Source organism: Choloepus didactylus, chromosome X (assembly GCF_015220235.1).
Source record: "Choloepus didactylus isolate mChoDid1 chromosome X, mChoDid1.pri, whole genome shotgun sequence".
Taxonomy (NCBI): domain Eukaryota; kingdom Metazoa; phylum Chordata; class Mammalia; order Pilosa; family Megalonychidae; genus Choloepus; species Choloepus didactylus.
This window is the reverse complement of record NC_051334.1, coordinates 44,268,984-44,285,641: the sequence shown is the minus strand read 5'-3', so window position 1 is coordinate 44,285,641 and position 16,658 is coordinate 44,268,984. Positions and strand designations below refer to the sequence as shown.

At 37.2% G+C, this 16,658-nt stretch overlaps 1 protein-coding gene across 1 annotated transcript in view; it reads left to right on the top strand.

Annotated features, from left to right (window-relative positions):
* Positions 1–16,658, top strand: part of MAOB (monoamine oxidase B) — a 116,479-nt gene that overhangs the window by 88,250 nt on the left and 11,571 nt on the right. The window contains exons 6-10 of the mRNA XM_037822090.1: positions 1,125–1,266; positions 3,029–3,178; positions 4,402–4,561; positions 15,254–15,350; positions 16,408–16,461. Coding sequence (XP_037678018.1) covers positions 1,125–1,266; positions 3,029–3,178; positions 4,402–4,561; positions 15,254–15,350; positions 16,408–16,461 — 603 coding nt within the window. The remainder of the gene's footprint in view (positions 1–1,124; positions 1,267–3,028; positions 3,179–4,401; positions 4,562–15,253; positions 15,351–16,407; positions 16,462–16,658) is intronic.

Below are 16,658 nucleotides of genomic sequence, written 5' to 3'. Positions count from 1 at the left end.
CCCCATCTCTACCCTCTTTCTACCTCCTGATAACCTGTGTTCTTAACTCAAACTCTCAAGAGTTTGCTCATTATAGTTAGTTCATATTAGTGAGACCATACAGTATTTGTCCTTTTGTTTCTGGCTAATTTCACTCTACATAATGTCCTCAAGGTTCAGACACATTGTTGCATGAATAATGACTTTATTCTGTCTTACAGCACAGCAATATTTTTTATGTTTAATATTGGCTGTCTAGCTGAGCCAATGTTAAATTTTAGTTATTTTATTACACCCTTCACTGATAAAGCAAAGAACAAAAGAAAGTAGATATCAGGAAACAGCAAAGGATGTTTTCACATGTCTGGGTATTTGCCTTAGATAGGTGACACAAATTACCTCGGCAAGTAAGGTATGAGTCAGTAATTTCCACCCCTCCAATTATCCCAAGAAGTGGTATAAAATAACTCTAAGTCACTTCAGTATATATGTTACACCATTTTGCAGGTTATAATGGTGGGGACTGTCACAGAAGTGCTGTTAGGCTGTTATGTCTTCAAACATGGGCATTAACTGGTACATGTGTTGGTGTGATTCTACAAATCTCCAGGGTCAAGATACACTAGAGTAGAGAGATGCCCCTTGGTGTATTTACACTTTCAGGGTTGCCAACTGACTAATTATTAATCATTTTTACATATTAAGGGCATGGGCTATGGAGTCAGGTATGATGCTAAATTGGTAGTGATGAAAGTTGAGAGATGCGGTTAAAGACACTGGGACCCTTGATGGACTGAATGGAAAAAAAAGTGATGGAAAGAGAAATCAAGGAGGGTTTCTAGCTTTTTGGCCTTAGCAATTGTGTGAATGCTGCTGCAGGTTTGTCAGGAGAAATCATGACAGCACACAATATGGAATACAAGCTGATTCTAAGTAAGATATTTTGGTTAAGAAGAAAAGAAATCTCATTTTCCAAACATCTCTGATGTCATGTTTTATAATGTTGGATTCTAGGTACAATTTTCTGAGATTTACCAAATTGTACTAAACTTAGCCAAGTAAATTTATTATTTGAATTATTTCCAGAGAATTAAGAAGATGCTATCCTGTGTTTGCCAATTTTGCTCTTGTTTCTTTCTGAGCAGATCTGCGAAGCAGCTTGCCACTCTCTTTGTGAACCTCTGCGTCACTGCAGAGACCCATGAGGTGTCCGCTCTCTGGTTCCTGTGGTATGTGAAGCAGTGTGGGGGCACAACCAGGATCATCTCAACAACCAATGGAGGGCAGGTACCCATCCATTGCCCCATCATTCCAACAGAAAACCAGTCACTGCCTTTATGGGAGTTTGAAGTCCAGAGGGGTCATTCTTCAATCATGAACTGATGAAGCAGGGGGCAGGCTTGTGGCTTTTGCAGCTTTATCATGGCAACTTCAGGCAGCTTTTGTGAGACACAATCTTTTGTTAAGCACCCAATGTGAGGGGCCAGCAGTCAATGTGGTTTCAATAATAGGCCTTTGTGTAATTTTGAAATATTCCATTTGGATATACATCCAATTATGTTTTAAAACTCTTTATTGTAGTACATATACACAACTCAAAATTTCCCATTTTAACAACTTTCAAGTGTACAATTCAGTGGTATTAACTACTTTCACAGTATTGTGCCACCATCTCCAGCATCCATTATCCCAATCATCTGATTATTATTTGGCGAATTCATAGGCGGCCATCTGATGAACGTTAACTTGAGCACTTCTTGGAAAGCTCAAAAAGGAAGGTCATCGTATTGGTTTCCTAAGGCTGCTGTAACAAATTATCACAAATTGGGTGACTTAAAACAACAGAAATTTATTCTCTCACAGTTCTGGAGGCCAGAAGCCCCAAATCAATGTCTTCGCAGGTTTGGGTCCTTCTGGAGGTTCTGAGGGAGAATCTGTTCCATGCATCTCACCTAACTTCTGATGGTTGCCAATAATCCTTGGTGTTCCTTGGCTATAGCTGCATCACTCCAATCTCTGCCTCTGTCTTCACATGGCCACCTTCTTTGTGTCTGTGTCTTCTCCTTTTCTGTCTCTTCTAAGGACACTCATCATTGTATTTAGGCCCCACTGTAATCTACTATGATCTCATCTCAAGAGCCTTACCTTAATTACATCCGCAAAGACCCTTATTCCAAATAAGGTTGCATTCTGAGGTTCCAGGTGGATGTGAGTATTTGAGGGGCCGCTATCCAACTCACTACAGTGAGAAACACATTTTCAATTTCAGAAACTACATAAACCACACACTGAATTCATTCATTCATTCGTTTGTTCATTCCATGAATATTTCCTGACTTCTAGCATTGTAGGAAGTGGATTCAAGTTCTTAATCTGGTTCGTAGTCATTTTCTTTTCCTCCTCTTGCTGCTCCACATTTCTCTTCTTCTTCTCCTTCTCCTTCTTTTCCCAGACCTATTTGAAATAATCTTTTAAAATATTAACTAAATTCAAAGTTTCAGAGGAGGTGGTCAGTTCAATTACATTTGTCCAGTCATGTGGAACATTTAGAAGCCATCAAGGCAGGTGGGTGCAGTGAGGTGAAATGACCTAGGTTGCCACAAAAGCAGCCACCAGCTGACCCAGGATGAGACAGGCAGCCTCCAGTGAGGAGGAGGCTGGCTGGCTAGGGTAGGGAGGTTTTGAGCCTGAGTAACAAAGAGGGGAAAAACAGGCTTAGGCATGCTCAGGCAAGTGGTGGCCCAACTTTAGGAGTGCTTCACGAGACCCAGCAGCCCAAAAAGAAGGATGCATACAGAACTTAGAACAGAGTCAGTGACCAATCAGGTGGGACAGAGGGACAGGCTGCCTGGGAATCTGCATGAGCATAGCCTGGATGGTGACTGCTCCATCAACTAGTTAGAAAATAATGGTTAAAGACACTATTCACAACAGCAAAATGAAACTTTAAACCTCTCAGAGTAAAGATAAAGGAGGAAAACTAGCAACTTAGTAATCCATGATCATCCCTATATTTCCTACCCACCTCTTGAATCTTCTTTCTTGTCAGGAGAGGAAGTTTGTGGGTGGATCTGGTCAAGTGAGCGAACGGATTATGGACCTCCTTGGGGACCGAGTGAAGTTGGAGAGACCTGTGACCCACATTGACCAGATGGGAGAAAATGTTCTTGTGGAGACTCTAAACCATGAAATGTATGAGGTAAACAAGACCCTTAAACTAGAGGGAAGAGGTCAGTATCCCATGGATAACTAAAGCTTATTTAAAGCCAAGAATAACCTAGCCCTCATAGGCAGTCCCTTTGCCAAAAGTGAAAAGCTACCTCTACTTGAAAGAAGAGAACCAGAATATTCAGGTGGAATTTTCCCAAAATACATATTATCGACCCTCTGTGTTGGGCTCTGACATAATTAGAAAACAAAAGAAAATATTTATTTTGTAAATATTAAGTGCCCCCTATGTGCCTGGCATTATTCTAGGGGTTGGAAACACAGCAGTGAACAAAACAGATAAAAATCTCTACCCTCCAGTATTAAGTATTTAAGGAGCATGATGTAAACAACCTACACTAAAGTGTTCAGAAAATGGATTGATAGCTAGATAGAAAGACCAGTAGATAGATAGATAGATAGATAGATAGAATGATATGGCAAATGTGGCAAAATGTTAACATCTTGGGGGATAGGGGTATGTTGGCATTCTCTATATGGAGTTTGTATTATTTTTGTAACTGTCCTGCAAGTTTGAAAGTATTTCAATATAAAAAGTTAAAAAAAATCTCTGTCCTCTTGAAGATATATTCTAGTGAAGGAGAAAGTCCACAATCAAATAAATAACTAACATATAAAGTATGTCAGAGAGTGATATTTACTGTGGGAAAACATAAAGCAGAGAAGGAGAGGAGGGTGTGCCAGAAGGTGGAGTGGGAGAATTGGTCCTTCAGTTTTAAATAAGGTTTCCAGGAGAGGGTCTCAGTGAAAAGGTGACACTTAAGCACAGAACAGAAGGAGATGAGGGATTGAGCCATGCATTTATCTGAAGGAAGAGTATTCCAGGCAGATGGAACAGCCAGTGCCAAGGCCCTGAGATGGGAGCAAAGCCTGGCGTGGTCAAGGAATAGCAAGGTGGGCAAATTGGGAGAAGTAGGAGGAGTGAGGGGAAGAATCACAGGAGATGAGATCAGAAATGTGACATTTCATAGACAGCCTTGGAGGTGACTATGAGAAACTTAGCTTTGACTCCAAGTATGATGGGAAGTCATTAGAGGTTTTGAACAAGGGAATGATAAATTCTAATTTAGGATCTCTCCAGCTTCTCTGTTAAGAAGAGACTGAAGGGGTATAAGGGTAGACTGATGGTGAATTATTAGAAAAAAAAACAAAAATAACCAACCAACAATGTTCACTGCATTGTTTTCCTTCCAGGCTAAATATGTGATTAGTGCTGTTCCTCCCCCTCTGGGCATGAAGATTCATTTCAATCCCCCTTTGCCAATGATGAGAAACCAGTTGATCACTCGTGTGCCTTTGGGTTCAGTCATCAAGTGTATGGTTTATTACAAAGAACCCTTCTGGAGGAAAAAGGGTGAGTACTTCCCTTATTATTTTAAGACCTTCAGGAGAACGTCCAGGAAACTTGGTGCAAAGACATATATTTGCATATAATTGTTTTTAATATAATGCTGGATGTAAAATGTTCTAAGCATAATTATATAAAATTTAAAAATGTATTGGCACAAACTCATGGAATTAATTTCTCTTGGCATATAACCAACTTTTCTTATAATTTGATATAAAGTTTATTTAATTCTCCCACAAAATCTTGTGAGCACAGACTATTAACATTTTCTAATATAGTTTGTAAAAGCATGGGTTTATAGAACCATTCACAAAGGTAGGGATTCTCAGAATATCCAGGCAATCTTTCATTGAGTCAAGGATCTACTATATTAGATTAAATTCATTTATTCCTTGAAATATATTTAGCAAGTATGCTACCATACTGGATAGAACATTATGGTGATGCCCACTAAAGTAATAGATTCTACAAAGATGGGAAATACTCTAGAGCTATGCTATAAGAACGGTAGCCAGTAGCCAAATATGGGTATTTGAACTCTTGAAATGTGGCCAGTGAGACTACGGAACTAAAATTTAAATTTAATTTTAATTTTAACTATTTTCAATTTAAATGTGAATAGCCACACGTGGCTAGTGGCTGCTGGATTGGACAGCACAATGCTTGAGTCTTATCATATTTACTCTTATCACATCTACCCTTTTTTCCAAATAAAGGCCATATGGTACCTGGGACTGTTGGCAAAGGGAAGGATGGACTGAAATGAGGAACAAGAATGTAGAAAGGAGAAGAAAGTTGTACTGGGGGCAAATGGGGAAAGTTTCACAGTTTTACCTTTGGGTGGTTCTTCCTGTATGCTACTCTTTTTCAGCCACATGGCAGCCTCCTAATTTTCTACCTTTGCAGAAAATCATATTTAGAAATATTATTGGATTGGAGCATCATGTGAGCAAGTAATCCACCCTTTGAGAAGGACAGTGCAGTGACCCATCACGAGTAGCCCGATAATTTAGTCTTTGATTCCAGTGGCAGTGGTGGACTTGTGGTGAGCTGCTTCCTCTTGTGACCCTGATCACCCATCATAGATAGCTGGCTGGTGGTTAAGTAGACAGGGTTTAGGACCATGGAATAGAGATCTTTCTTTTAATGACTGTGAATACCTCCATTTGGGGAAAGAACCTAAAGCTTTCAGTCAGGTCTGCAAACCTTTATCACAGGCCTGTTCTGTGCCAGGCAAATTGCTAGGCATTAATATCAAAAAGAAAACCCATATTCTCTACCCTCAAGAAAGAGGGTGGGCCTGACTCAGTTCCTGACTGCTAATGAGCCTTTAAAAATGATTGTAGACATGAGATAGCTTCACCAAACCTTTACATTTTCTTTGAGTTACTGTGTTAATATATTTCTTTAACTGACCATTATTGAGCAACTATCGTGTGCCAGGTGCTGTGCTAGGCATTGGGAATTCAAAGACACTTTTCTTTGCCAGAAAATCCAGACATAACAATTGAATGACAAGGTTCAATGTTTGGAGGTAAACCCTGGTATTATAGAAACGTGGAAGAGGAGCTCCAAAACTCACATTCAATATTACTCTTGTTACATGGATAAGTGACTCAATAACAGTATTCTGAAGGATTCTATAATTTCTCGTAACGGTCTTTGCTTTGCAACATGCTGCTTTGTATGTGACTTTGCAATATCACTGCTTATGATACTGTAATGAACTGATCACACAAAAGCGCAGGGAATGTGAACCAAGAATATAAAGGGGTAAATTTTGCAGCCCCAAATACTAGCACAGTGACTAGCACATATCGGGCACTCAATATTTATTACACATCAGGCACTCAACAATATTTATTAAAGTGAAATGAAATACTGGTTAATTCTATGTGGAACTTGGCTAGGGAAAAATCAGCATTTTTCAACATCCCCTAAATAACCATGACACAGTAACCAGTCATTCAGGATTTGTTTTTGTTTGCTTTGTTTTGTTTTACAAATTGGATATGGTTTGGGTTATTAAAGAGAAGGGCAGTTTTTACATTTTGATACAGGCTGCTGTCTGAATTTGCTAGGGTTGTCGTAACAAACTACCACAAACTGTGTGACTTAAAGCAACAGAAATTTATTGACTTGCAGTTCTAGAAGCTAGTCTGAAATCAAAGTGTTGGTAGGGTCATGCTTGTGTTCCAGGCCTCTTCTAGCTTCTGGTGATTTGCCAGCAATCCCTGGTGTTCTCAGTCATCACTTGGTGTTCTCCCCTTTGTCTCTCTGTGCCCAAATTTCCTCTTCTTGGATGAAGGGCCCACCCTACTTCATTATGACCTCATTTCAACTTGGTTAATTCCATCTTTATAATGACCCTATTTCCAAATAAGGTCATATTCTGAGGTACAGGGGATTAGGACTTTAACATATCTTTTGTGAGGACACCATTCAATCCGTGACATCAACTGTAGACAATTCTTGATTCCTTATAGATTGATTATCCAAGGAAGTGCCTCTCGGTCTCGTAGAATGTAACATCTTTGTAAATTTTCAGGGAAGAGACCCCTCTTTCTGCTGGCCTTCCTACAAGTCATGCTAAGTCCAGCCTTCCTCTACCCTCACCCTCAAGGCCTTCTCAGCCCCTCATCCCATTCCCATTTACAATGAGGTAGAGTTAGCAATGCTTTGAATCCTGTTAGTTTCCCTTGGTTTGCTCATCTTTTAATTATTTACACTTTTCCCCTTAAATCTTTACATCTAATTTATATCAATTTATGTGGCAAATTATAGAAGTAATACCTTTGCTTTATTGCAGAAGTAAACTTGCTCACTATATAAAACTTACAAAAAAATAAAAGTGTATGAAAAATGTCTGTCTCCCTATACCCAATAACCCTCCTCCCTGGGAACCACTGTTAATAATCTAGGTTGCTATTGTTTAGAGATTTATTTTAAGCATAGGTAGTACTTAAAATATATGTGTATATATATTGAAATATATACTGTAAATATAAAACAATATGTATATTTATATGCAAATACAATTTTACATATATATGTTATGTATTTGCCAAAAGCATATTATTTTTTTATGTGCTACATATCATACTGAAATTTGCTTTTTCCTTTCAACAATATGCCATGGACATCTTTCCATATTAGTATATTTAAATCTACCTCATTTCAATAACTAAGCAGTATTTCATTGTACGGTTCTATCAAAATTTGTCCAATAGATCTGCTGTTGATAGACATTAGGATTGTTTTCAAGTTTTTCCTATTACACTATATGCTACAATAAACAGCTTCCTGCATATAGCTCTGCAGATTTGTATAGGAGCATTTCTTTTTTCATTATTATTATTAAAAAGTTTTTTTTGGTGAATAATAAAAAAGATAAAACTAAAAATAAAAATTTCATACAATACAATATAATAGTAAGGGCAGAAAGCAACACTACCACCAAGAATCCCACATCCCTCCCCTGTATCCCCCTCTCCTACACATTTAACTTTGGTATGTTGCCTTTGTTACATTTAATGGAAGCATATTACAATGTTACTGTTGATCATAGACTCCAGTCTGCTTTCATTATGTTTTTTCCAAAATACCATCCCTTTTTCAACACTCTGCATGGTTGACATTCATTTGTTCTCCCACATGTGAGAACATTTTTATATTTGTACATTTAGCAACAGTCATTGGCCACTCCAGTTTTTGCCAAGTTATACAGTACCAGTCTTCATCATCTATCGTTACCTCTGGTGTCATACATTCCCCTATCCCACCTCTTTCAGCTTTACTCACAGACATCTTTGTTCCATGTACTTACAATATTGTGCTACCATCACACAGTATTATGCTATCTATTTCTGGATCTATACAATCAATCCTGATGAACATTTCTGTAGTCCTTCAGCATCAAATGCCTGATCTCTACCCTCTTTCTATCTCCTGGTAGCCTGTTATCAGCTTCTAACTCTCAAAGTTTGCTCATTAGTGTTATTTCATATTAGTGAGACCATACAGTATTTGTCCTTTTGTTTCTGGCTAACTCCATTCAACATAATGTCCTCAAGGTTCATCCATGTTATTATATGTTCCATGTCTTTGTTCTGTCTTACAGCTGCATAATATTCCATCATGTGTATATACCACAGTTTGTTTATCCACTCATCCGTTGATGGACATTTGGACTGCTTCCATCTCTTGGCAATTGTGAATAGTGCTGCAGTAAACATTGGTTTACCAATGTCCGTTTGTGTCTTAACTTTCAGTTACTTTGAGTATAAACCTAGCAATGGAATAGCTGGGTCATATGGCAAATCTATACTTAGCTTCCTGAGGAACCTCCACGCTGTCTTCCAGAGTAGTTGCACCATTCCACATTCCCACCAGCAGTGAATAAGTGTGCCTCTTTCTCCACATCCTCTCCAGCACTTGTAATTTTCTGTTTTGTTTTTTTTTTTTTTTTTTTTTTTTTTGGATAATGGCTAGTCTGGTAGGTGTGAGATGATATCTTATTGTGGTTTTGATTTGCATTTTCCTAATAGCCAGTGAAGTTGAGTATTTTTTCATATGTTTTTGACCATTTGTATTTCCTCTTCGGAAAAATGTCTGTCCATGTCTTTTGCCCATTTTTTAATTGGATTGTTTGTCTTTCTGTTGTTGAGTTGTAGGATTGTTTTAAATATTCAGGATATTAAACCCTTATCTGCTATGTGGTTTCCAAATATTGTCTCCCATTGTGTAGGCTGCCTTTTTAGTTTTCTAACAAAGTCCTTTGATGTACAAAAGTGTTTGATTTTGAGGAGATCCCATTTGTCTATTTGTTCTTTGGTTGCTTGCACTTTGGGTGTAAGGTCTAGGAAACCATCTCCAGCACAAGATCTTTAAGATAGTGCCCTATGTTTTCTTCTAAGAGTCTTATGGTATTACCACTCATGTTTAGGTCTTTGATCCAATTAAAGTTAATTTTTGTATAAGGTGTAAGGTAGGAGTCCTCTTTCACTCTTTTGGAAATGGATATCCAGTTCTCCAAACACCATTTATTGAAGACGCTGCTCTGTCCCAGTTGATTTGGCTTGACGGCCTTATTAAAGATCAATTGTGCGTAGATGTGAGTCTATTTCTGAACACTCAATTCAATTCCATTGGTCAGTATCTCTGTCCTTATGCCAATACCATGCTATTTTGAGCACTGTAGCTTTGTAATATGCTTCAAAGTCAGGTAGTGTGAGACCTCCCACTTTGTTCCTCTTTCTCAAGATATTTTTGGCTATTCGGGGCACCTTGCCCTTCCAAATAAATTTGATTATTGGTTTTTCTATATATGCTACTTACAGGAGACTCACCTTAAATTCAAAGATATAAGTAGGTTGAAAGTAAAAGGACTGCAAAAAATACACCATGCAAGTAGTAACCAAAAGGCAGCTGATATTATACTAATATCAGGTAAAATAGATTAAGTCAAAAAGTGTTACAAGGGACAAAGATAATCATTATATACTGATAAAGGGGTCAATTCAACAAGAAGATGTAACAATTATAAATATATATGCACTGGCAGCAGAGCCCAAAAATATATGAAGCAAATACTGACAGAATTAAAGGGAAAAATAGATGGTTCTATATTAAGGTTAGGAGATAACAATATACCACTTTCAATTATGGATAGAATATCTAGACAGTATATCAATAAGTAAAGAAGACTTTAATGATACTGTAAACCAACTAAACCTAACAGACATTTATAGAACACTTCATCCAACAACAAGAGAATACACATTGTTTTCAAATGCACATGGATCATTCTCCAGGACTGATGATATTTTTGGTCACAAAACAAGTCCAAATAAATTTAAAAATATTGAAATCATACAGTGTAACTTTTCTGACCACAAGAGAATGAAGCTAGAAATCAATAACAGAAGGATAAATGGAAAATTCATACATGCAGAAATTAAGCAATATACTCTTAAACAACTAATTGGTTAAAGAGGAAATCACAAGGCAAATCCTGAAATATCTTGAGGTGAATGAAAATTAAAATGAAACATGCTGTTCCAGTTTGCTAATGCTGCAGGAATGCAAAATACCAGAAATGGATTGGCTTTTGTAAAGGGGGTTTATTTGGTTACAGAGTTACAGTCTTAAGACCATAAAGTGTCCAAGGTAAGTCATCAACAATCGGGTACCTTCACTGGAGGATGGTCAATGGTGTCCGGGAAACCTGTCAGCTGGGAAGGCACGTGGCTGGCGTCTGCTTGCTCCTAGGTTGCGTTTCAGCTCTTTTCCCAGCTCCTGTGCATTCTTCAAAGTGTCCCTCATGGCTGTAGCTTCTCTGAAGTCCTCCTACTTCTGAGCTTTTATAGGGCTCCAGTAAACTAATCAAGGCCCATACTGAATAGGTGGGGCCATGCCTCTCTGGAAATTATCTAATCAGAGTTATCACCTACAGTTGGGTGGGTTACATCTCCATGGAAACAACCTAATCCAAAGGCTCCAACTTAATCAACACTAATACATCTGCCCCCACAAAATTGCATTAAAGAATATGGCTTTTGGTTGGACATACTAGATTCAAACTAGCACACATACTAAAAGTTGTAGAATGCAGCCAAGGCAGTGCTAAGAGAGAAATGTATAGCTCTAAATGCTTACATTAAAAAAGAAGAAAGACTTAAAGTCAGGGACTTAACCTCAAAACTGTAAGAACTGAAAAATGAAGAGCATACTAAACCCAAAGTTAGAAGGAAGGAAAAAAAGATTAGAGTGAAGGACAATTAAATAGAGAACAACAGCAACAAAAAAATAGAATCAACAAAACCAAAAGTTGGTTCTTTGAAAAGATCAACAAAATTTACACAACTTTAGCTAGACTGATGAAGAAAAAAGAGAGAAGTCACAATGAAATTAGAAATCAAAAGGGGGACATTACCACTAATTCCACTGAAATAAAAAGGGAATGTAAGACGATACCATGAAAAACTGTACAGCAACAAATTAGATAACCTAGATGAAATGGAGAAATTCCTAGAAAAACACAAACTACCTACAGTGACTTGAAAAGAAATAGAAGATCTCAGCAAACAAATAACTAGTAAAGAGATTGAATCAGTAATCAAAAACATCGGAACAAAGAAAAGCCCAGAACCAGAAGGCTTCTTGGGGGAATTCTACCAAACATAAAGAAAGAATTAACACCAATCCTGCTCAAACTCTTCCAAAAAATTGAAGAGAAGGGAACACTCCCTCATATATTCTAGAAGGCCAACATCACTCTCATACCAAAGCCAGATAAAGATACCACAAGAAAAGAAAATTACAGACCAATATATCTCATGAATATACATGCAAAAATACTCAAAAAAATGTGAGCAAACTGAAACCAACAGCACTTTAAAAAATTATGCGCCATGGTTAAGTGTGATTTAAGTATGCAAGGGCAGTTCAACATAGGAAAATCAGTTAATGTAATGTAGCACATTAACAAAATGAGGGGGGAAAACCACATGATCATCTCAATTGACACAGAAAAGGCATTTGACAAAATCCAGCATCCCTTCTTGATAAAAACACTTCCAAAACTAAGAATATAAGGAAACTTCCTCCACATGATAAAGGGCTAATATTAACAACGCACAGCTAACATAATATTTATTGGTGAAACACTGAAGGGTTTCCCTCTAAGATCAAGAGCAAGACAGTGATTTCCATTGTCACCAGTGTTATTCAATATTGTAGTGAAAATTCTAGCTGAGCAATTAGGCATGAAAAAGAAATAAAAGCATCCACATATCAAAGGAAAAAGTAAAACTTTCCCTATTTGCAGAGGACAGGATCATTGTGCCAGTTTGGATGTATTATGTCCCCCAAAATGCCATGTTCTTTGATGTAATCTTGTGGGGTCAGTCATATTAGTGTTGATTAGGTTGGAATCTTTGGATTAGGTTGTTTGCATGGAGATGTGACCCACCCAACTGTAGGTATAAGAATAAATCTGAGGATGTAAAAGATTTGTATGCAGAAAATTACAAAACTTTGCTAAAAGAAATTTTAAAAGACCTAAATATATGGAAGTATATTCCATGATCATAGATTGGAAGACTAAATATTGTTAAGATGTCAGTTTTACCCCCCAAAATTTGCAGATTCGATGTAATCCCAATCAGAAGTCCAACAAGCATTACAGAAAGTTAAAAAGCAATCATAAAATTTATATGGAAGGGTAAGGGACCCTGAATAGCCAAAGCCATCTTGATAAAGAAGAATGAAGTTGGAGGACTCATGATTCCTGGTCTTAAAACTCATTAGAAAGCCACAGTAATCAGAATAGCATGGTACTGGCACAAGGACAGACATATAGACCAATGGAATCCAATTGAGAGCTCACAAATCAACCCTCACATTTATGTCCATTTTTGACAAGGGAGTAAAAGACAACTCAATTGGGAAAGAATACTCTCTTCAACAAATGGTACTGAAAAAACTAGATTTCCTTTTACAAAAGAATGAAGGTGGGCCCCTACCTCACACCATATAAAAAATCAACTCAAATGTATCAAAGAGCTAAATAGAAGAGCCAGAACTACAAAAGTCCTAGAAGAAAATGTAGGAAAGCATCTTCAGGACCCACTGCTAGGCAATGTTTTCTTAGACTTTACCCCCAAAGCACAAGCAACAAAAGAAAAAATATATTAGCAGTACCTCATTAAAACTGAAATCTTCTGGGCATGAAGAAAATTTATCATGAAGTAAAATGACAACCTACAGAATGGGAGAAAATATTTTTAGATCACTTATCCAATATGGTTTTAATATCTAGAATATATAAAGAAATCCTTCAACTCAATGGAAAAAAAGACAAACAACTCAATTTAAATAATGGGCAAAAGTTAGAATAGACATTTCTCCAAAGAAGATATACAAATGACTGATAAGCACATCATTAGCCATTAGGGAAATGCAAGTCAAAAGCACAATGAGATACTATTTCATACCCACTGGAATGGCTATTATTAAAAATATGGAAAATTACAAATGTGGGACAGGATGTGTCGAATTAGGAACACATATTCACTGCTGATGGAATGTAAAATAGTGTAGCCACTATGGAAGACAGTTTGGCAGTTCATCAAAAATTTAAGTGTAGAATTACCACATGACCCAGCAATCCCACTTCTAGGTTTATAACCAAAAGAATTGAAAGTAGCCACTTGAACAAATATTTGCATACCAATGTGCATAGCGGCATTATTCACCATTGCCAAATGGTCCATTCATCAACCAATGAATGGATAAGCAAAATGTGGTATACACATGCAATGAAATATTATTCAGTTGTAAAAAGGAATGGAGTTCTGATATACATGTGACAACATGGATGAACCTGGAAGTCATCATGTTGAATGAAATAAGTCAGATAGCAAAGGACAAACATTGTATGAGCCCACTGATGTGAAATAATTAGAATAAGCAAACTTATAGAGTCAGAATCTAGAATATAGGTTACCAGGGGACAGCATGGGGATAGGGAATAAAGAGTAGTTAAGGCTTATAATGTGCAGTTTCTATTTGGGATGATTGCAAAAGTTTTGGTAATGGATGGTGGTGATGGTAGCCCAACACTGTTGAGCATAATTAATACCACTAAATTCTAGATATGAATGTGGTTAAAAGGGGAAATTTTAGGTTGTATATATGTTAGTAGAATAAATATTTTTAAAAAATCCATGGAACTGCACAACATATTCATTATATAAAGACCTAAATTAAACTATGGACTATTGTTAATAGTACAATTATAAAACTGTGCTTTCATTAGTTGTAACAAATTTGCCACACCAATGCAAGCTGTTAATAATAGGTTGTTTTAACGGAACCCTGCACTTTATGCATGATATTTCTGTAAAACCTCAACTTCTCTCATAAAATAATAATAATAATTTTTTAAAACCTTAATTTGCAAGTAAATGATGGAGCAAGCGGAGTAGTACACTGCAGCAGTATATTATTATGACATTTCAAATTCTGCCCTGACATTTTCACCTGTGCTCTGTCATACTCTTTTGTTGCAATGGCATCTATTTTGTTGAGGAGAAGAATGAGAAAAGCACTTTTTTCCAGAAAGAACTGAAATTGTTTCCCAAGTTGTTCCAGGGGTGGGGGTGGGGGTTGTTTGGAGGTCATGTTTGAAATGAGGGTTTGGGACTCTTTGGATTATAGTTATCCATGTCCTCTCTTCCTTGTCTCTAGATAATCAAGTAATAGTTCAAAATAGAAAAAAAAGTGGATCCTTATAAAATATGAAAGTTCAGTCCCTTCTATTTTATAATAATGGACTATTATTTCCTTTATACATCTTTGGTTTTATTCTGATTTCTTATGAGAGAGGAAATAGGAAAACCAAGCATTAATAGCAAGGAATACAAGGTTTCATTAGATTGTGGCCTAAACTAATTCATAGAATCGCATTGTTTTATTCTCTGGGGAAAGAAGCTTAAGGTTTGATTTTTTCCCAAATAATTGACTACTTAGTCATCCTTTTGGCATCAGTTTGGTTTGCTTCTTAGATAAAGAATATAATATCCTACATTTGGCTTTGGGACTTTTCAAGTTGAAAAATATGTGTTTCATTGTAACTGCTATGGGTAAATTGATGGGATGATAAGTATCTTTTTTTCCATTTTGCTGTTCTATAAGATTACTGTGGAACCATGATTATTGAAGGAGAGGAAGCTCCAGTTGCCTACACATTGGATGATACCAAACCTGATGGCAGCTATGCTGCCATAATGGGGTAAGGCACAGTTATGGTGGTATGGATGCTATTCAGTGTTGATAAAGCAAGCCCATACTTATTAATAAATGTGCTCCCAAACTTTGTCAGATAATGTTTTTCACCCATTAACACCATTCTCCAAATCCACTAGTTGAAAGATTCTTATTGCTTTTTTTTTTTAAAAAAAATGCCTTTTGATAAATAGAATGGAAGTAGAATATGAAAAACATTTTTATATTTACTGTATTAATTTTCTGCTTCATGTTTAGTTCTGGGAATAGATATACTTGGTTGAGTTATCTTTTGTGAAAGCATTATATAAAGACCTGACAGGGTGTTTTGCTAAGAGAGCTCCTCTGGAGACTGCGTGGGTATCAATGGTATTTATATTTTGTAGGCTGTTGAGATTTTCCAAGTTCCCCTAGAGAGAAGCCAATGCCACCCCAGTCCTCAGCTTGGAAGGGAAAACCAGAACTGATGGGGGATACCTTGGGGCCAGGACTTGGTTCTTGGGACCAGAACTTGTTGATATGTATGAGTCTATCTCAGGGAAAGTCAAGGATCAGAACAGGGAGATCAAAGCCAGTTATTAAGTTGAAGGCATAGTTGAAGGTATATGTTAAATTCATAGGGCTAGATATGGGAGGTAGATTCCAGAACTCTGGGTACTAGGGAGATATCATAGTAGAAGCAGACCAAAGTGCAAGGGCTCGGAGAAAATGAGAAGGGCTCAGGCACTGCCTTAAGTGGTGTATTGGAGGCCCAGGGCTCATTCCTGTCAGCCACCAGCCATGCAGGGCGGTAGAGTTGGGGGAGTCAGTCATAACATTACTAGGCAGGAATTATGGCCAGCTATCTATTTTCAGTCTCTTGAAATCACTGAAGCTAGAAGATGCCTTTCAGTGTCAGGAATTTGAGTAACATGTAAAGAGTAAAACTTTGAATATAAATAATCTAGTGCATAATTCATTTCTTCAGGCTTTTAACCTTGTACACTAGGCATGTGTATAGCTAGAGAAATGAGGCAAGGATGGAATGATTAATTTCCCCCTTTTTTCTTGTTTGTATGTTGTAGATTTATCCTTGCCCACAAGGCCAGAAAACTGGCACGTCTTACCAAAGAAGAAAGGTAGGTAAAGAATTTCCTTTTCTTTCATTACGTCTTTCATTTTATTCCTTCCTCCTTCCCTCCCTTCCTTCCTTCCTGCCTCATGAGAGGCAACCTCTACTTTCTAATTTTTAACCTCTACTCTTTCATTTTTCCTTAATGATTGAATTTACAAACTGCCTAATAATATGTTTTGCCATTGCTACGTCTGTTATGTT